General features: G+C 36.6%; 1 protein-coding gene across 1 annotated transcript; it reads left to right on the top strand.

Moving 5' to 3' along the window:
* Window positions 1-775: 775 nt before the first annotated feature.
* On the top strand, window positions 776-16,115 carry LOC137491304 (stonustoxin subunit alpha-like). Its single transcript, XM_088650780.1, has 4 exons — window positions 776-852; window positions 2,238-2,288; window positions 12,468-12,514; window positions 14,898-16,115. Exons 2-4 carry the CDS (start codon window positions 2,245-2,247, stop codon window positions 15,431-15,433), a joined length of 627 nt encoding a protein of 208 aa, XP_088506906.1. The 5' UTR covers window positions 776-852; window positions 2,238-2,244; the 3' UTR covers window positions 15,434-16,115.
* The last annotated feature ends 6,174 nt before the right edge of the window (window positions 16,116-22,289 follow it).

Here is a 22,289-nt window from a genome sequence, read left to right as displayed (position 1 = left end):
GACTTTCTTGAGGCATTTCAACTTGCTTCATCTCAGCTGATTTTGTGTTGCATCATGTAGGACAGTTGGGTGTTTGCCTATACAAATTTTACAGATGCCCTTTAACCTGCATTGAGCAGATTGATGTTTTCGTCCGCGCCTCCAGCAACTCTAATTCATCTTAATCCAGTTAGTTTTGATTTCACTGATTAGCTGTGCAAAATTCGGGCACTGATTAAGCCAACAGTGTTTATTGTCACAGTAATGACAGTATGCATTCTTGCCTGGACTTTGAATTTCTGAGGGGTTTAACACTGGAGTGTTTGAAGACTACTCTGTACCTTGCAAAATGCTGCTGGCTGTAAAGTGTGCTTATGCTGGTATAAGGTATAGCTGTCAATCATTCTTAAACTATTAATAAATCCCTAAACCTTTTCAACATATTGTTTATACACACTTATTGAATATTTTGGAACAGCATCCTTTAGAAACTAATAATATAACAGAGAGATCTGTATGAGGTGTACCTATTTATACATTAATCTGTAATCTTAATTTATAGGTTCAACATTGCTCTATATATTCATCAGAGACCTCTCAGATTTCATCTTAAATATCTTCTTTAAATCTTCCTTCAACACACTCGTGCTCAGAGAATCTGTACAGATACCTTTAGCTCCAGTGGTTTGTGTGTAGACTTCAGGACACGCCCACAGACAGGAGAATCTCATGAATATTTATGTAAGTGTCACTTAGTGGAGCCAATAATATTTCAGGATATACCTGTAGATCACGTAAGTGTTTTAGTGAAGTGAAAGAGTGAAAGAGCTCAGATTGTGTTCCTGCTGCACAAGAGCGTCTGTACTTCTGCATGTGAGTTTAACACTTCTACATTATGCTGATTTGTGGAGATAATGAAGGGTTTTATATGTGTGAGTGTGCTTTAAATGTCTGATCCTGAAGATCAAATCCTCAAACACAGATTAAACACTGAGTCAAACACAGTCATTTAAACACTGTGTCTAAAAGCTTTATTTTTAATCCCTTTAAAGTGTTTGTGCTCTTCTATATCAGACTGACTCAATAGTTTCAATAATTCAGCATTACATATAACTCTAAACATTCAGGGCTCTATTTTGACGGTCCATGCGCAGAGCGCAAAACGCAGGGTGCAAACGCCTTTAGGGCATGTCAGAATGCATTTTTGCTAATTTACGGACAGGAAAATGCGCTTTGCGCCAAGGCGCATGGTCTAAAAGGGTTGAGTTTATTTTCTTAATGACTTATAGGCGTGTTTTGAGAATAAACCAATTAGAGTCTCATTTCCCATTCCCTTTAAGAGCCAGCTGAGTTGCGCCAAGAGCGCATTCGCTATTTACAGGACGCAAAGTAAGTCTAAGTGGAAAAAATGAGCATTTCACAAGCAAACAGTTAACAGTTGACAGTTTTTTAACAGAAAACAGTTAAACAGAGCATCTACTGCGTGAGAATGAGAGATAAATTATCTACTTTTACTTTCGCTCTTGGATAGGGAAACCTTTATGCACAGACATCAATTAGCCTATCAATAATTAATTTTGTTTGTTAAGCGCAAATATTTGTTTCAAAACTATTTCTAAATTCAGTTCTAATTTCCAGCAAACGAATAAATGAACAATAATAATGAAGTGTGCTCAAAAACCTGAGTTATATCCTTAAACACATGCTGTGCCCCATATGGTCTAAAACCTGACAGGTGGGCAAATCTAAGCTTGTTTTTAATAAAACAAATATAAATATGGATATAATAAATAATACAAATAAATAAAACGACTCTTGCGCCAAGCTGAAACTACCAAAAGACTATTGCGCCACGTCTTGCGCCACACTGCGCCGGGTGTATGATAGGGCCCTCAGAGTCACGAAATCAAAAGTAAAGTTAAAGCAGACCTTCCAGTTGAACAGGAAATACAACAAGCTGACGATCCTTAAACAACACTGCATTTAACCCTTTACTGTCAGAGTAACTCATTCTCCAAATAGCCTCTTTAGTAGAGAGACATTTTAATACTAACTAAATCAACAACTGGCTGAACCTGAACTTCTTTTGATAAACTCTATATAACATGCATTTATCTTAAATCAAATGTGAAACACCTGAGATGTCAGATCAGGGGTTAAACCATTTGCATTCATGTTAAGGACTATATATATATATGTGTGTGTGTGTGTGTGTGTGTGTACAATTGTTTTCTGAAAGCTCTGCTTTGGTGTTTTAGCTGCAGTATGGCAGAGAAGCGAGTAAAGGACTCTCTCTCAGGGAAACACAGGTATTGATTCTGTTTTCACACCATTATTTCAACATGACAACAGACAGATCTTCAGTCAACTATTAGTTTGAGCTGAATTAAACTGAACAAACTCATATTTGTCTGATAAACGCTTGTAAAGGAGACTGAGGTTTTTCCTGCAGTTTATTCCTCTGGTGTGTTTGTGTGTTAAGTGTGACATATTATTGTGAACCAACAATCCAGAAAATAGAGTCATTAGTAAATGACAGTGATGGGGGACTCGAGTCACATGACTTGACTCGAGTCAGACTTAAGTCACAAAATGTAGGACTTGATACTTACTTGACAAATATCCAAAAAAGACTCGACTTTACTTGGACTTGGCTGTCATGACTCAAGACTTGACTTGGACTTGAGTTAAATGACTCAAAAAAAAGCTTGTTTTTGTAAAATACACAACCGTTTGTTATATATTATGCGTTTAAAAACAAAAAAAAAACCGAAAGTTTTAAGTCACGCATGCGCAGTATTAACGGGATCTGGACTGGATCATTTGGTTCAGAAGAACCGCTTTAAATGATTCATTTGAACAATTCATTTGCTATTCGGCCATCAGAATGCGGTGATGTGAATGGAAGGCGCTCCGCCAGAGATAGCCTATGTTACGGGTTTAAAGATTACAAACAAGACGGCTAATCAAAGTTTATACTACTTAGTCTGACTCAGTGCTTGCCACACTTGCCGGCCGTCTAATTAGGCTATATTTAGTGACAGTTTTTTTGTACAGTTATTATCATTCTTCTTTTTGTATCTGCCTCTTTTAACCAAACATCCGCGATCGATGTAGTGGAAAATCCTCTCTCCTTACTCGTTGAAGCTGGCTGCAAAATATACCTACACCATTAGTAATCAAAGCATTAGCCTTCTTTAAATAATCTACAAGTTTAAATCTTTTAACTATGTTTATTTATGAATATTTTTTAGAGCTATTCTGTTTTTATTCCTTTTTCTGTCATTTATTTGTCATTTGCTGTATATTTTATTAATTTGATGATGTCATTAGGCTAAAGGCTTTTTTATAGACATAACTAAAATGCTTTTACATGCAAGTTTGCTTTGAACTTGAAAGATAGAGAGAAGCAGATTTGGCCTGTCAGCGGTGCACATTGCTCCTGAATTAGGTTAGAGAAAGTGGATGTCTTTTTTAAAAATGTTTTTTTTACTTTAACCCATTGAAAGTAAAAAGTGTATAACACTGTCATAATAGATAAAAGTATAGTAAAAAATTGAATATGTTTTGTTTGTCACATATAGGTAACTATTTATTTGATGTGAGTAAATGATGCGTTTTGATCCAGCTACCACCGCAAGTATATTTCAAACCTGTGAGAAGCACTGATAGTATTGTATTTGTATGCTAATGTTTAACGTTTAAGTTTTTGTCATATTAGGACTTAAGTTTAATTAAAAAAAAATTGCATTAAAACAATCTGTTAAATGCTATATTCCAGCTTTTTTACCCACATGCATCTTTTTAAAAACAATTTATGGGGGAAAAAATGTGAAGAATTAAGTTAGGCAAAACAAGAAACCATTTCAGACCATGGATCTCAAAAATCTGTAACGTATTTGTGAAATGGACTATATGAATGATCTGGAATCTAAAGGTTCGAAATTGCTTTTAGAGTTCATTCTTAGTAATTCATATTACCAATCAAAACATTTTTTATTGGAGTTATTGAAATGTACAAAATGTCTTTGAGGAAGATAAAATAAAATAAAAAATTATCATTTTTATTAATGAATTTTTTACTCCCAAAAAATGTACCTGTGCACTTTAAGATTAGTTTTTGTGATTTAGGGTCTCATTTAATTAATAGTATAATATTTTATTGGCTTTGAAGTAAGCACACACTCTGAGCAGAAAGCCATCTGATTCACTAGTGATGAAAGTGTCATTTCAAATGACAGTTAATATACTGTATATACCAGGGGTCACCAATCTCGGTCCTGGAGGGCTGGTGTCCCTGCAGGATTTAGCTCCAACTTGCGTCAACACACCTACCTGGATGTTTCAAGTATACCTAATGAGAGCTTGATTAGCTTGTTCAGGTGTGTTTGATTAGGATTGGAGCTAAAATCTCCAGGGCCCGGTTTTTCAAAAGTAATCCACTAGGATTTTGGATAAAGGATTGGATCAAATCTTGAAACTGGGTTTTTCAAAAGAAAAAACGGATTACCTAATCGGATTAGATCACGTAATCTAATCTTGGTTTTGATCCGGATCTAACCTTTACTTTGGGTTTTTCAGACCTTTTTTGTAGGATTTGGATCACTTTGATCTAAAAAACCTGGATTAAACTGATCCCATCAGAAGGGTGGATTTAGTGTGGATTTTATGCCCAAAATGTAATGAAAACTTAAAAAATGTATTAAATAATACTATTTTTGGATCATGCAGTATCTTACAAGATATACTATTTATTCATAAGGTTTTAATTTTATTTGTTCATCTGTCAGGCTATAGTGATTATTGGCTTTAACATATTTAGGCTTTCAGTATAGGCCTACAGCAAACAGCTGGCAAAATTGACCAGAAACAATACATTTTATTTAGTCACTAATTGATATATATTTATTCATCACAATGGAAAATATTTTTGTTTTTAGAATATTTATTAGTGATGCATGCAATGATTACAGAATAACCAAGAAAATGCAAAGAATGGCAATCACTGATTTTTGAAATCACCTTCAACAATTGCAAAAAGAGACTAAAAGGGCAGAAGCACAGCTTCATCTGGCCGAAGCCAGATTTGAGATTTGCTGCCTTCAACAGCAAACCAAGGCCAGATTTGAAATTCACCTCCTAAAGGCTTTGCTCAGACAAGCTACTCTCTCCATATCAGATGAGGAAGTCTGAAATTATTATGGAGTTTTTGACATTAACAATTTTTTTTTTTAAATTTACATCTATATTTGTAACTTATTATAAATACCTCAATGTACAGTGTTTGTGTTGTAGGTCTCAGATAAACAGACTGCTGGAAGAGGATGGTGGGGCTTTTATTGGTTTTTTTTTAAATGTTAGTTTTCATTTCTAATAAAAATAAAGTTATATTTACCCAACACTGGCTATTCTACTTGTTGCTCTTTACATAGGCCTATCTATCCATCTACATTGTGATTGAGCACTGGTAATCCAGATTTAGTGATCCTGAAAAGTTCCTATGCGGATCAGATTGATCCAATCAAATGTTGCTTTGAAAAACTGGCTCAAAAAGTAAGCTGGATTACGTGATCACGGATCGCAAAAACAGGATTACTAAATCCAGATCAATTTTATCCGGATTAAACCTTTTGAAAAACCGGGCCCAGGACACTGGAGATACTGGTATATACTGTTTGTGTGTGTGTGTGTGTGTATAGATAGATAGATAGATAGATAGATAGATAGATAGATAGATAGATAGATAGATAGATAGATAGATAGATAGATAGATAGATATGGATATAATAAGATTTACTTGAAAGTGACTTGCTAGACCAAGCTATGACTTGACTAGATGTGACTTGAAATAAGCAGTGACTTACCTTGACTTGAGTCTGACAAAAATTTACTTGACTTGCTTGAGACTTGAAGGTTATGACTTGAGACTTGCTTGTGACTTGCACATGTGTGACTTACTCCCACCTCTGGTGCAGAGGTAAGGCAACTCTTGAGATTGATGATGGCCAGTTCGGCCTCTGGCTCCCATAGAAAACCTGCTAGGATACCCTTGGTGAAAGCGGATAATGGGACTGCCACAGTGCTAAAGTTCAAGATACATTTCCAGTAGAAATTGGCGAAACCAAGAAAACACCGTACCTCCTTTATAGATGAAGGAAAAGGCCAATATTTAACTGCCTGGATCTTTTGTGGATCCATCTGAATTTGTCCAGGTTTGACAACAAACGCCAGGAACTTAATTTGGGACACATGAAATTTAAATTTTTCAGGTTTGACGTACAAGTGGTTATCAAGGAGGCACCTGAGAGCATGTGTTGAACATGCTTTTGGAGGGAACTTGAGAAAAGCTCTCCTTTGAGGTAGCTCTCCCATTGCTGAAGACAGCCTTAAGGTGATGGTATAGAGCTGGGACTAGAGACAGATCTAAAGGTTCTTGAGACTCGAGAGAATGTTTGAGGGGTTGCTGACTCAGGCAGGCAGGCACATGTTACTCCAACTTAAAATTGTGCTAGTGGGCCAATCAATATGAGGGTTATGCTGTAGCAGCCAGGGGTGCCCAAAGATAACTGGAAACTCTGGTGAGTGTATCAAGTGAAAGCAAATCTTCTCTTGGTGCTGACAAACAGAGAGACCAAGGTGGGAGGTGAGGTGGGTGACTTCTCCTGGACCTAGCGGTTTACCATCCAGAGCAGTGACAGATAGTGGTCCAGGAAAAAGACAATTAGTAATTTTGAAACTTCTGGCTAAGGTGAGATCCATGAAATTTCCAGCAGCCCCATGATCTACAAAGGCCTGAAGTTGGCATTTCTGGTTTGCCCACGTGAGTGTGATGAGGAGAAATAAATCAGCCAGTACCTTGCCTGTACTGGCTGAGCGTTTCCCGAGAGCTGAGGGCAGGTAGACCGGAAGTAACCAGGCAGACCACAATATACGCAACATGGCACTCTCTTTCAGTAAGAGAGAGATGAGTTCTACCCAACTGCATGGGTTCTAAAACTTCTTGAGCAGTTTTTAAAGTTTGAGGGGATGTTGGAGTGAGAAATGGGGTGGGAGCTGAAGAACAGTTCAGCTTCCTTTCCCTCAGACGATTATCGAGGCGAATAGCTTGGTCCTTCAAAGTCTCAAGGTCCAGAGCAGATTCCCTAATAGCTAAGTCATCTTTAAGTACCTTCGACAGCCCATTTTGAAAGCAGACTTTGAGTGCCTCATTATTCCAGCCGTTCCCTGCTGCAACAGTTCGGAAAAGGATAGAATATCTGGCCACACTACTACTACCTTGTTGAAGGTTGAGGAGTTTCTTAGAGGCTTGCCGGTCACTGTGGGGGTGATCAAAAACCCGCTTAAACTCCTCTCCGAAAGCCGTAAAACTGGAACAGAATGGGGTCTTAGCTTTCCTAACTGCAGTGGCCCATGAAAGAGCCTTACCAGATAGCAGGGTGATTACATACGCAATCTTGACCCTAAGTGAAATAAAAAGCGGACGGCCAAGCATGAGGTGCGGGCACAACACATTACACACATTATATATATATATATATATATATATATATATATATATATATAATATTTGCTTGTCCACAGTTGTAGTACACTGGTAAAAATTGTCCCGTAAGTAAAATAGTAAAATACTGGCAATGTACTGTTATTTTACAGTATGTTGCTGTAAAAATACATGGACTACATTGATTTACACAATACTCAAGTGAACTCATTTTGCTCACTGAAAGCAACTGCCTCAACTTGGTCAACTGCTGAATGAGTTTATGAAGTAATGTGCTATATACGCTTAGAAGCATACTTATAATGATAACTTATTTTAGTTAATTAGAAAAGTTCAGTTTAACTCTAATATCTTATTTTTCACAACAGCACACATACATGTAAATCTGGAACTACCAGAGAGATTCTGACTGCATCAGCAACTAAACAGCCGCTGTCTTTAAATAGAGAAACATGCAGAATAACATCAGCAGTTCATCTTTACCTCATACACTGGCTCTACTCTCCTCCACAACGGTGACAGACAGAAGAAATTAGCTTCAGGTTTTACAATAAAATACTGTTTTTTCCTTGATTTAACAGTAATCTACTGGCAGCTGTGGTTGCCAGCAATCTACTGTTTTTTTACAGTCTACTTCCGTAGTGTAAATTAACAGTATATTACTGTTTAAATACATTTTACACTGTGATTTTACCTCTCACACCTTTAACCCTTTAAACCCCAGAGCAAATACTTCAGTTTTAATTGAAGTGTCCACACTACTGAGTGTTCAAGAAACATGGAGCAAAGCTGAAGTAAATTCATTAATTAACTGACTAATTAAATGATAATGGAAGATTAACAATGAATAAATGAAGAAATAGTGAAGGGAAAAAACAAGAACAGAACATACAAAACTTTAGTCACAGCTTTATAATGAAATAACCTGAAGAACAACAAATGATTAAATCATTTAAATGATCAGCGGATGATTAAAAACTCTGCAAACATCATCACCAGCTACACTTATTACTTAATACATGTATTTTTGTATAACATCTACTAAAGTTCTTCTTGAGAAAAAGTTAAAGTTTTACGTCACCATCATGGAGAACAGAGTTTGCTTTAGTTGGGCTCTTAGCCCTGTCATTTTTAACATTTATATATCTTGGCTGCTGCAATTGTTAAGAACTTTGTTTAAAAAGCTCTTTAGTTGTGGCAAGCCAGCCAAAAACCTAAATAAGATCTGGTGATGTTCATGTTGCCATTAAATGGCAGAGTCTGTTCTCATTTAGTATAATAAAATTTACTGCTCCCATTCAATGTTAAATCTATTGTTTTACATTATGTCTATATATGGCAATGATTTCTGGAAGTTTTTAAGAATATCTTGGACAATAACACTGCTCTATGGTGCAAATCGCACTCAAAGAGACATCAATAATCAGCACATGCACCTCAATAATGGTGACAACTAACAAAATTAACAGTTTAACTCACAAACAGGCAACTGAAAGTCTAAACATAAACAACAGCAGAATCAAACACAAATAAAGAAAAGTGTTAGACCATTATACAACATTTATTTATACCGTAATGCATGCTGGGATATTTGTACCGTGCCACTCCCAGCATGCATTGCAGCATGAAACATTTGAGATGTTACCATTGTTGAGATACAAGGTCAGATTCATGAGGTCTGAGTGTGTATTTGTCATAACTGAACTGTTTTTGTATGTAATTTTTTAACTGTTAAGTAATTACAGAGGTATCTTTTCTGTTTCCACTTCTCATTAATTAAATTAATACCTGCAACTAAGCATAAAATCTATTGCATGAGGCCCTTCTTCCAGATTTATAACAAAACATTTATCAGAACTAATTTCAGACTAATAGATTTCTCTATTTATTGACTTTCCAACTTAATTACTATAATACAAGCATTTCGTTACCTCTTTATTACAGTATTTGGAGAGTCTGAATTAATAAGTTCAAGGGTGAAGAGCCCAACTACACCAGCCCCTCACTCCATTACGGTGACACAAAAAACTCCTTAATTTCTGTTGGATCTCATTGAGAATAGTATGGAAGTCAAATCAGTCAGTAATAAGTGTGTGTCTGCTGTTGTTTGTGGAGTTGTTTAATGATCCTCTGCTGAGACTGAAGCTGTTTTATTTTATTTTATTTTATTTAATGTTGTAACTCAAGTCACTGTTTGTGTTTCTTGTTTATTTTCTTCAGTAATTGAGATTATTAACAGCAGGTGTTCATCAGAGTCTGAATTCACTCATTAGTGTACATTAACTCTGTCAGGTGAACTATATTAGTGAACTAGTGTATGAAATAGTGAACAAGGACACAAAGTGTGATTTCAAACACAGACTTCAAAACATCGAATCTGAACTCTGTTAGCTCACAGTTTTCTGCAGTTGGTTACTTTCTCGAAAACAAAAATGTTACCCAGAAAGCACTGTTTTTTAACAGAATATTACTGTTTTAGTGAAAAAAACATTATTTTACCGTAGAATCGGACCGTTTTTTAACAGCAATTTTTTACAGTGTAGTTATTAAATGTGTCTTAATGATGTAATGTAGGGGTGGACAAGTGTGAAGCTGCATTGAGTTTGTGAGGGGCATCCTCCAAGATAAGCAGCTCAGCATCTGTATGTTAGTCTGTCCCGCCTGGGTGTTTTGGTCATTCAGAGCAGTTCACAATTTTTTCTTTCTTCTCCAAATATTGCTCTTTAAATATCGTGCTAGCCTGTTCTTTTACGTAAATGTGTGTGCAGGCCAGCAGTGTAGTGTGGGCATGTTTGTGACAGATATGGGGGAGAAACTACATTATTGAATATCAAGATATAATAAATATTTTCTGACATCACCCAGCCCAACAACTGATTAGACATTTCACCTCTGTAACATTTGGGTAAATGTCTTACATTCATACAACCAGCTGTAGTCATGCATCTCTGTGTCAATCATCTACAAATCACCCTTTTAATGTTTTAAAATCAGCTATCAAATTATATTAAGATACATTATTTGTGTGAGTGTGTTTGCTGATGCGAGGGCTCGATCAATAAGGAGAGCTAATCAGGATGTGTGTTTTCATCAAAGTTGTTCACATGAGCAGAAACAGCAGTCAGCATCTTCACATCACAGAGAAATGTATGATTGTCCTGTGTGATGTGGACTATTGCTGTGTTGGTAGATTGTCTGGCTGTATGGTGACAGAGGAAGGCTGTGGTTTTCTGTCTTCAGCTCTGACTTCAAACCCCTCACACCTGAGAGAGCTGGATCTGAGCTACAATCATCCAGGAGATTCAGGAGTCAAGCTGCTCTCTGCACAATCTACAGTGAAAAACTGTTAAATTAAATTTAGTTTATGTTCAAATGACAGAAAATAACTGTAATAGATCTAATCTTTGTCTTTGAGAAAATGAGCAGCGTTCAGAGTCAACACTCACTAAATCTCACCGTACACCCTCATTCACTAGTCCCTACATTAGTTGATCAGTATGAGATCGATAAAAAAAATACAGACTGTTGAATGTGCTTTTAACAGAAATATTCTGTAAACTGAATTTATGAATGTTAAAAACAGCAGATTACTGGCAACCACAGCTGCTGGTATTTTTCTGTAAAATCTAAAAATGAAAAAAAAAAAAAAAAGAAAAACAGCTAAACAGTTTTTGTGTCACCATTGTGGAGGATAATAGCGTCTCTGTTCAAGTCCAAGATGAACTGAGAGTATTAGATGTTATGCTGTATCTTCTTTGCTTTAAAGGAAACTGTGTAGTTACTAATGCAGTCAAAATCTGTTTGCTATTTGCAATCACACATGAACACATTATTGCATCTAAAGACTTTACATTTTTTTGCACTAAGCTATGATTTTGTAAAATGAACAATGTATTAGTTCATGAAATATGGTTATTTTTTGTAAATTTATACAGTTATATAAAACTTCCATGTTTTTCACAGAAAGATTCTGGCAACCACAGCTGTTGGTATTTTTTCGGATATTTAACAGATATTTTACACAATAAGAGTTTGCTAATTAACACTCTCTTGGTGTTGACAATGTTAACACTTTTAAAAGTGGTTCCCATATAAACTCTGAGGGAGTGTTAATTTTAACTCTAAGGTAGTTAAATCTACTATCTAAAGTTTGCTGTGTATAGTCCACTAGACAGAGTGAATGAGCACACATGAGTGAATTGAGACACAGATGAACAGCTGCTGTTAACAAGAAACACCACTGAAGGAAAGAACAAGACACAAAACTATTGACAAATGAATAAGAACAGAGGAGGATTAAACACCTCCACAAACAGCATTAGCAACTTCACTGATCACACTTAGGGCTCTGTTAAACGGTCCATGCGCAGAGCGCAAAACGCAGGGCACAAACGCTTTCAGGGCGTGTCAGAACACATTTTTGCTAATTTACAGAAGGAAAAATCCGCTTTGCGCCAAGGCGCATGGTCTAAAAGGGTTGAGTTTATTTTCTTAATGAGTTATAGGTGTGTTTTGAGAATAAACCAATTATAGTCTCATCTCCCATTCCCTTAAAGAGTCAGCTGCGTCACGCCATAAGCGCATTTGCTATTTACAGGACGTTTGATCATTAAACTTTATATTTTTATTGAAGATGTTTGAAAAGATAATGCAAATCACTTATGACAAGAACAGCTCAGACTATTTGTACATGCTGAATGATCATAGATGATCAAAGAGCTCTTATAGGTCGAGTCTATTCTATTTTATATTTCCAAATCTGATCTAAAAGCGCTCATCTATAGCAGTTATTAATGCATTGATATAATCAGTTGTTGATCAGCCAATCAGAATCCAGCATTCAGCAGACACTGTAAATGTCTTATTGTAATAAATCTGCATAATGAGTGGTGTTTGAGCAGAATAATTCCTGACTGCAGATCTGCTGAATATAAAGTGTGTGCAGTGTTTTTTTACTGATTGAACGTCAATCTATGTCTGTTTACAGTCTGGATTATGGAGGAGAGCAGAGGATTACAGCTGGACTGCACAAATGTACGTCTACACACACACACACACACACACACACACACACACACACGTAGGGGATTAACCTACATTTTAAGATCGATTAGGATTTATTTGCTCATTTCAATGAATTAGATCCTGAAGATTTGAATCATTGATTAGAATCAATTGAGTCAGATTGAATCTAATTAAAAGATTCAAACTTTATATACCATTTGTATTTGTATTGTACCAACGATAATAATATAACACAGTATTGGGTTACCTTTTAGCAAGGTAACAAAACTGATCTACAGCTCAAGGCAATGACTTAGAAGCACATAAACAAGAACACAGATCTTACAAAAAGAGAACAAAATTTATTGAGCTACACTACGATACATGAACCTAACTACGTAATAAGCAAAAAACACAACAAATGCACACACACAAATTCACTCACACACACACACATACAGAGGCAGTTCAGAGGATGCAAAATGAGTTGACAACGTCAAAAATTAATTCTAATACTTCTTGCAAGATCTTAGAATAACACCTGAGAAACCACAAAAGCAGAGATATGGCTTATCTTTTACTGCTTACGAACAATCTGCACCAGATCAGCAAGAGACAACATTAGTTTGTGTTACTTGCATCCTTTTTGCTGAAGTAAAATTTCCATCGTGAATGGCTGTTGTCCTGGGTTACCGAGGTGATGGACTGCTGAGAGTCAGTTTGCAGAAGTTTGTGCAGTTTTGGCAGTCCCGAAACTTAGGTTTGCATGGAAGTTTGTGGTGACCCAATCGCATGGCGGCGCGGTGTCCGGGCAGACGAGAGGGGGCTGAGAGCAAAAGCATGCGCAAGGTAGCTAATGCAAAAAGTAAAATTTCTTAGTTGCAGGGTGTTTTTATGTGAGCTGTTTTGGTTCGTCCCTATAACACTGTCTGCCAATGAGCAGTTGCCATGAAGGGCGGGGCCACACCCCGTACCGATGTAGGAAGGGTCAATCATTAACAGACAGCATGTAGATTTCACGTGGTAAAACTCTTGCAAGATTGAAACTGTCTTACATCCAATGTTACAAGACGAATACTGTTTTTAGTACCAGTTTTTCATTTACACCAACATATTGCAAATGTCACTAGCTTTCGTTCAATATCAGACATCATACATCTGTCACGAATTACAGAGAGACCCAATTGCAAGTAAAAGATTTATTGGACTCAGACAGAAAACAGAGAAGGATGGACGCAGGCAGATGACCGATGATAGACTAGAACAGGGAAGTACAGTAGAGCAAGTTCAGGGAGCCGTCAACAGAAGTACATGAGTCAAAACACAGAGCTCTCCCAGCGACACACCACCAGAACTCAGCGGCAGGAGCCTGACAGAACATAGACAACAGACGTGAAGATAACGAATTGAAAATGTGTGACAGAAACGCTAAACATATATAGGCGCGGTAATGTGATGCACCTGTGGTCCGCTGAATACAGCTGGGCGGCTGATATGTAAACACAACTCACAGCCACGCGACTACAACACAGACACAGAGACACCCAAACACACACACATTCATACACGCATATTATCACTGCACCGCGCACACACAAACACACATACGCAGACACATCATAGAAGAACAGACAGATCCACAATCATGACAACATTTCAGACACATAGGACATTTTAATCTGCTATAAGGGTTAAAACAACACATTGATTAACCTGGTTGGTTGGAATAACCACAGCATATAAGGAACATCATGGCATGTTTTCTCAGAGATACATCTTCCTTAGTTCTAACATTTTAAGAGATTGTCTTTCATTTGTATGCATTAATTCCTTCTAGAGATTTCTTTGTCTCTACGAAATTGTACATCAGGCAGGATGTGCCCAAGGTGAGCACATAACCATGTACGGGAGTCATTCAAAAGAGTCTTGTGGGGCAATTAGTTAAGTTTTTCCGCTGAAAATCCTGTAAAGTCCCATTGTGGGAAATTGAATGATTTACTAAGTTAGTTAAAGGGCACCAGAACTAAAGTACTGATGCAGCTATTCAAGTTAATTGGCGTTCTGTTATCGTGGTGGTATAGCCCTCGAGCCAGTTCGATGACAGACACTATGGCGCCCGATTTTTAAGATTTCAGATTCAACTCGTGTTGTTCACTGCAATATGCCCATGAGTTACTCACACACTACACATGCACGCACAAACACATAAGCTCTCTTGCAGATGCACACACACCCTCCCTTGCGCACACAAGCTCTCTCATATACACACACACACACACAACCACAAAAACACAAGCTCTCTCTCTCTCTCTCACACACACACGCACTCTTTCAGACTCACACACACACTCTCACATGCTCACACAAACACACACACAGCTGTGGTTATAAATGTGTATGTTCTTGTGTTCAGATGCCTGTTTATTCACACTGGATCCAAACACAGCATACAGTCATCTTGTTCTGTCTGACGAGAACAGAGAGGTGAAGAATGTGAGAGAGGATCAGCCGTATCCTAATCATCCAGACAGATTTGATTATTATCGTCAGGTGTTGTGCAGAGAGAGTGTGTGTGGACGCAGTTACTGGGAGATTGACTGGATTGGAGATGTGTGTATATCAGTGTCATATAAGAGCATCAGGAGGAATGATGCAGATGTTGAGTGTGTGTTTGGAAATAATGCTCAGTCCTGGAGTTTGTTCTGTGATTCCTCCAGTTTCTCATTCAGACACAATAACACACGCACTAAGCTCTCAGTAAAGCCACTCAGCAGGAGAATAGGAGTGTTTGTGGATCACAGTGCAGGAACTCTGATCTTCTACATCTGTAGAGACACAAGGAGCCTCATCCACTCAGTCCAGACCACATTCACTGAGCCGCTCTATCCGGGGTTTGGGCTTTATTCTCTCGGTTCATCAGTGAAACTGAGCAGAAGTATGATAAACTAAGGAGAGAACTCTGGAAGATCAGCCAGTAGCAGTGTGTGTGTGTGTGTGAATGTGTTCACTGCTGTGTGTGTTTGTGTGTGTGTGCCTGCATGTGTGCATTCATACATGTGTTTACTGCTTTGTGTGTGTGTGCGTGCATGTGTGTGCGCACATGCATGTGCGTGTGTGTCTGTGTCTGTGTTTTTAAGTGAAGGATTCAGATTTCTGCCTTCCAATCCGTCTCATCATGGATCAACGTTTATCCTTTTCTTATCATCCTGTTTCTCGTTATCTTTATTAAATATGATTATTTGATTATTTAAATGAGTATTTAACCGTGAATTGATTTTAACTAATGAATAAGTTAAACACACTGCTTTATGTAAGAATGATCAGTCTCTTTATAACTTTTTCAGGAGCCACCAAACTAGGTCAAAGGTCACGGAGACCTTGAGTGGAACTGAGGGCTGAGGACTGAAATCAACTGTTTCTATTGTTATTTCTAGGAGTTAATACTGTCTAAAATGTCTAAAGTGATTTTGCTGTTTTTACGGTTAATTCTTTTAAAGTGATTCTACTTTTTATTTAAGATAGACTTTGTGTAGTAAGGATATTATAACTGCCTGAATGTAGATTACATCCGATTTTTAACAGTTTTAATAAAGACGGCTGAGAATACAGTCAGCCTTGGATAAAAAACAGATTATACTTTATGTGTGTGTGTTCTATTTGATTGTGGATCCGTTTCACAGGTCTGGAGTCATTTCTCAACAGTCTATTGGATGTCTGACGTTTATGCTTAAGATATTGTTCAGAATTGTACGCACAAACCCCACGTGGAAGTTTTCCTAGTCTATTTGCATTTTAACTAATCAGGTGGTTAGAACACCTATATGTATGACACATTTAATGACGTTATGTGAGAGTATAATGGTAGAGTTTGGTTGCAAAACACGATAAACGCCATTTTTTGACATTTGGATTTTATTACTGGAAATCACTGTTCAGATGTAACTTAATCTATGTGTGAATTGCTGCCATTAATAACATTTATTGATCAGCAGTTAGTATTAAGCTAGTTATTAATTTATAATAACTACACACTATTTATAATAGAATCATTTATTAAGCATTAGCAAATGGTGAATTCATTATCTATTAAGCATTACATTACATTAATGTATTACAAAACTCTACATTAACAAGTGTTAGTAACAGTTTATAATTGCAGCTACAAATGCTCTATTTTTGACTTTCAAACATATTTAAAATGTGCTTAATAATTGTACTTTCATACTTGGTTAATGAGTTGCTTTTCTTTACTAAATGAATTATTGCATTATTTACAAACCATTTGTATTTAAGAGTAGTTGTGGGTTTTTAGGATCATTCAGAATGAGTTAGTAAATGATTAGTAAACTATTAAAATCAACATTTATATATCTTATTATTCAGGCATATATTAATGGTTACTATGTATATTAATAAATGCTTTATTAACTCCATATAGTTTCGTGACCTAATCTAAAGTGAGGACTATTTATGCTTTATAAATCCCTTATAAATGACAAATGAATGCTCAGTTAAATTCTAAACAGGAAAAATCACATTATTCATTCCTATTCATTTAAAGATACACAAATGAAACTACACAGCAAACTTTACATAGTAGATTTAACTACCTTAGAGTTAAAATAACACTCCCTCAGAGTTTATATGGGAACCACTATAAGTGTTAAAAATAACACTTTTGAAAGTGTTAACATTGTCAACACCAAGAGAGTGTTAATTAGCAAACTCTTATTGTGTAAAATATCTGTTAAATTTCTGATAAAATACCAGCAGCTGTGGTTGCCAGAATCTTTCTGTGAAAAACATGGAAGTTATATATAACTGTATAAATTTACAAAAAATAACCATATTTCATGAACTAATACAATGTTCAGTTTACAATATCATAGCTTAGTGCACAAAAATGTAAAGTCTTTAGATGCAATAATGTTTTCATGTGTGATTGCAATTAGCAAACAGATTTTGACTGCATTAGTAACTACACAGTTTCCTTTAAAGAAAAGAAGATGCAGCATAACATCAATTACTCTCAGTTCATCTTGGACTTGAACAGAGACACTATTATCCTCCACAATGGGGACACAAAACCGTTTTGCTGTTTTTCTTTTTTTTTTTTTTCATTTTTAGATTTTACGGAAAAATACCAGCAGCTGTGGTTGCCAGTAATCTGCTGTTTTTAACATTCATAAATTCAGTTTACAGAATATTTCTGTTAAAAGCACATTCAACAGTCTGTATTTTTTATCGATCTCACACTGCAAATTTTAGATTTAGTAGATTTAACTACCTTAGAGTTAAAATTAACACTCCCTCAGTGTTTATATGGGAACCACTATAAGTGTTAAAAATAACACTTTTGAAAGTGTTACATTTTTAACATCCAGAGTGTTAATTAGCAAACTCTTATTGTGTAAAATATCTGTTAAATATATGTCAAAATACTGGCAGCAGTGGTTGCCAGTAATCTGCTGTTTTCAACATTTTACATTCGTAAATTCAGTTTCCAGAATATTTCTGTTAAAAATACATCCCATAGTCTGTATTTTTCATTCGAACACACTTAAGCCTTAAATTCCACAGCAAAATCCTAACTAGTGTCCTCACTTCAGAGGGCTGAACACTCAGACAGTGATGAAGTTAATGAGACAATTAAGTGTCTAATTAAAGGAGGATTGAGAATTGTTGATGAACAACTGTTAACAAGCAGAATCACTGAAGGACAGAAAAACACAAGCCAAAACCAAAGATGAAATCAACTGAGAAAAAAAAAACTCTAAATAAAATAATAATCAATAAAAATAAAACAAATTACACAATAAAAAAAAATTATTTTTCAACATCTTTAAAAAAACTCATCAAATAAACAACTTATCATGGAGCTTCACCTATTACTGACCAGTGACTTTATTTCTGTCATGTGAACAAAAACTCTTAATAAAATTTCCGTTGTTCATGTGAAGTCACCATGATGGAGGACAGAGTCTGCTTTAGTCAGGCTCTTCAACTTCTTACTATAAATGTCTTTAATTTTGACTGCTATAGATAGTGTTAATTACACTATTTAAACATACAGCATGGGAAGTTGGAAGAAAATTAAAGCGTCAGTCTGAAGAGATTATTAATGATAACATAGCCATCCTTTCCTGCTTGTTTTCTAATTCAATTTCATATTAGTTATGTGTGAGAAATAAATAATATACATAAATTAAACCACTGAAACTCCAATAAAATAAAAACAATATTTACAATGAGAATGTTTGATCTATGGCAGAACTCAAAAACACACAGACATCAATAATTAGTCTTTGAATCTCAATAATGGTGACAAAAAAAAATAAAACACTACTGAAATATCACCTCCCAAAAACAACACAAAATAAAGGAAAAGAAAAAGATTGTAAGAACATAAAGCTGCATAATTTATTCATGCTGCAATGCATGCTGGGAGCTTTGTACTATGCTGGCACCCAGCATGCATTGCGGCATGAACTATGCAGCTTTTTTTTTTTTTTTTTAGCAACCACGGTTGAGGTTCATATCCTGATTCTTGATACCTGTGTGTCATAAAGAGCAAGCTGGAGCTTGAATGTTTAGTGCATGACACTCTAATTATTAATTGCATCCTAATTGTTTGTTGAATCTTCTATGAACAGCAGCAGACTACCAGTAGTATTGTCCCACGCAGCTTTAATACAACTATATTTGCATACCTTTATGAATTAACTTAATAAACACCTGAAATTAAATCTATAACAATTAAGCATAAACAGTATAGTTTCTCTTGACCTTTCTTGCTATAGCTAATGAGTTTTAGAAACACAGCTATAACAGTCAGAGAAACATTAGGATATAAGAGTAAAGCTTCAAGAGCTCAAATGAGCAGCCTCTGATCTCTATGATGGTGAGGTCAAATGAAATATTTTAATAAAAAAATATAAACCTCTGTTCATTGTCAAATATTCTTACAGAAATTAAGTCAAACTGTAATCAGTGAAGCTGCTTATGCTATTATTTAATGGAGTTGTTTAATCCTCTGTTTTAATTCAGTTGGTTTGGTGTGAGGCTGTGTCTGTAGTTTTATTTCTTCCTTTAATTTCTTATTCCTTCAGTGATTTTGCTTGTTAATAGCAGGTGTTCAACAGCAGGTGTCTGAATTCACTTATTTGTGGTCATTCACTCTGTCTAGTGGACTAAACTGACTAATTTAAGGGCCAGGTGAATGAGGGTGTGGCGAGATTTCAGACACTCTGATTAGTTTCTCTAATACAAGGGTTTTCTACAAAGGTAGATACATGTTACTCTGTATTACAAGGAGGCAAATCAGCTTCTAATGCCGAGAGAGTTATTTTACCTTTATCTAACTCTAGAATTTTAACACTTTACTCTGAATTACCACAACACTTGAAATTTAACACCAATGAATTTGCTGTGCACCTGTTGTTCTGCCAAGGGAGGTGCTATGGGTGAAAGGAGTGTAGAAAGGTCAATGTCAGCACCTGATAGGATGAGGTTCTTAATGGCGTTGGAGATCAGGGGTGGTTCCAGGACTGGAGCATTATGCGGAATGAGAAGGGGTGTGGCTGTGGTAAGGGTGAAGGGGGCCGTGCGGAAGAAATGTGAGTGGGGAGGGTAGACTGTTGGGGAGGGTTAGTAATGGAGTTGGGTGCTTGGTGAAGGGATATAGAGGAGAAAAAGGTTGGGATACTGGAAGAGGGGAAATGAGTAGGGAGAGGAAGAGCATTAGGATTTGTAGAGAAAAGACTGGGTAAAAATAAGCTGGGTTAAAGAGTTAGGGTGGTTGGATGGGAGAGAGAATTGAGAAGGATTGAGAGTGGAAGGGGTGGCTGGATAAGTAGAGCTGGAGTGTTCACTGGAATGTGGAGCTGGAGGCCAAGGGAGGGGGGTGGGAAGTCCAATAGTGGCATCATGATCCGGTGGATTGTCCATGTTTTGGAATGTCAAGGTAGATGCAGTTTGTCCGGTTCCGTGGGATTGCTTTTTATTGCCTTTCCTAGTTGCTTTATTTGATGGTCCAGGGAGATTTTGTTTATACGAACGGTTCTGCTGTCCTGAGGGGGCAGAGTTGGTGATGAGATGGATTCATAGTTTTAGTAGTTCCGTTCTGTTTAATTGTTGATATCAAAAATTCAATTGTTGATTTCAACAACTAAATTGCTACTAGTAAAAATTGGTTTGTCCTCCACACACTTCTCCACTGTTAAATCCTCTCTTCCCTCACACTCACAGTTCTCACTTCTTGATGTAAATAGTGCAGCAGAAACACTCTGTTCCACTTTTCCTTTGTTTACTCATCTGCTTACATCATCTTCCCTGCAACTCCACACATTCAATACAATTTCGCAATCCAGCTGGGATCATACACCACCCCATGTAGTTCAGTAAGAAATCTTAGGGTGATTCTAGATGATCAGTTATCCTCCAAAGAGGACATTGCTAACACAGCTCCATCATGCAGAGATGCACAGATCTGACGGTTATTTCTGCTGAGTGTGACATGGCAGGGAAAGAAACAGCATCTGTAAGACTGAAACCATGGTGCTTGACTGAAAAAAGGTGGCCATCTCCAGTCCGTAGGAGAGTCCTTACCCCGAATGGAGTATCTGCGTTTTATATTTTTCATGAGGAATGGAATGTGATATTAAAAGATGGATCAGTGCAGCGGCAGCAATAATGCAGTTGAAGTGATTGTTGGGGTGAAGGAGCTGAGACAAAGGCAATGTTCTTAATTTACCGCTCAATCAAAATTCCTGCTCACACCTATGGTCATGGCTGAAAGGACAAGATCTCGGATACAACCAGAAACATTTTACAAAGTGTTATGAACCGCTTGTTTGAGTAACAACATAAAAGAGAGATGAGCCAATAAAATAGCTTGAATGCTAATTATTTATTATAAATGTAACTCATAGAACAATCAATCAAAGCAACCAACAAATGTCTAGGGATAATTAATAATGAAGCTAAAAACTTAGGGTATAAATCACAACAACACTTTAACTACATGATATAAGTAACGCAAATCAAAACCATGAGGATAAAGAGTTAATGAGATTGTAGGTCTTGACATGAGGACTCCTGAGTAGCCACAGGGTCCTGGGGTAGCTAGCACAACAACTTTTATATTGATGAGCAATGCCAGCATCCAATGCTTTTGGATCCAATGGATTTACCACATACTCCAATCTGGATTTCTCGTTCAGGGAGTTAGATAGAGAACATAATCCAAAACAACACTAGCTACATGAACACACTGGAGAGTAGAGTACAGATGTATCTGCACATGTAAAATCATTTGCAAAGAGATTTCAAGCCGCAGAAGTGCTGTTTGCCAGATGTTTATGAAGCTGTTCTTCTTTCAGCCGCCATCATCATTTACGGTAAACGCAACACATTTGCAACCCCACCTACTGCAGTGTACACTGTTAAAAATTGTCCCGTTAAAAAACAGTAAAATACTGGCAGCTGCAGTTGCCAGCAATGTACTGTTATTTTACAGTATGTTGCTGTAAAAATACATGGACTACATTTATTTACACAATACTCAAGTGAACTCATTTTGCTCACTGAAAGCAACTGCCTCAACTTGGTCAACTGCTGAATGAGTTTATGAAGTAATGTGCTATATTAGAAGCATACTTATAATGATAACTTATTTTAGTTAATTAGAAAAGTTCGGTTTAACTCTAATGTCTTATATTTCACAACAGCACACATACATGTAAATCTGGAATCACCAGAGAGATTCTAACTGCATCAGCAACTAAACAGCCGCTATCTTTAAATA

The sequence above is a fragment of the Danio rerio genome, chromosome 4, assembly GCF_052040795.2.
Source record: "Danio rerio strain M-AB ecotype USA chromosome 4, GRCz13ab, whole genome shotgun sequence".
NCBI classification, from domain to species: Eukaryota; Metazoa; Chordata; class Actinopteri; order Cypriniformes; family Danionidae; genus Danio; species Danio rerio.
The sequence above is the reverse complement of the archived record's forward strand: the minus strand, read 5'-3'. Positions and strand labels throughout refer to the sequence as shown.

What these genes read in the sequence shown, in the direction of transcription:
- LOC137491304 (XM_088650780.1), top strand. Translation starts at nt 2,245, where the DNA reads ATGGCAGAGAAGCGAGTAAAGGACTCTCTCTCAGGGAAACACAG. An exon ending in TCTCTCTCAGGGAAACACAG is followed by an intron (nt 2,289 to 12,467) that starts GTATTGATTCTG and finishes GTCTGTTTACAG; the next exon opens with TCTGGATTATGGAGGAGAGC. An exon ending in TACAGCTGGACTGCACAAAT is followed by an intron (nt 12,515 to 14,897) that starts GTACGTCTACAC and finishes TCTTGTGTTCAG; the next exon opens with ATGCCTGTTTATTCACACTG.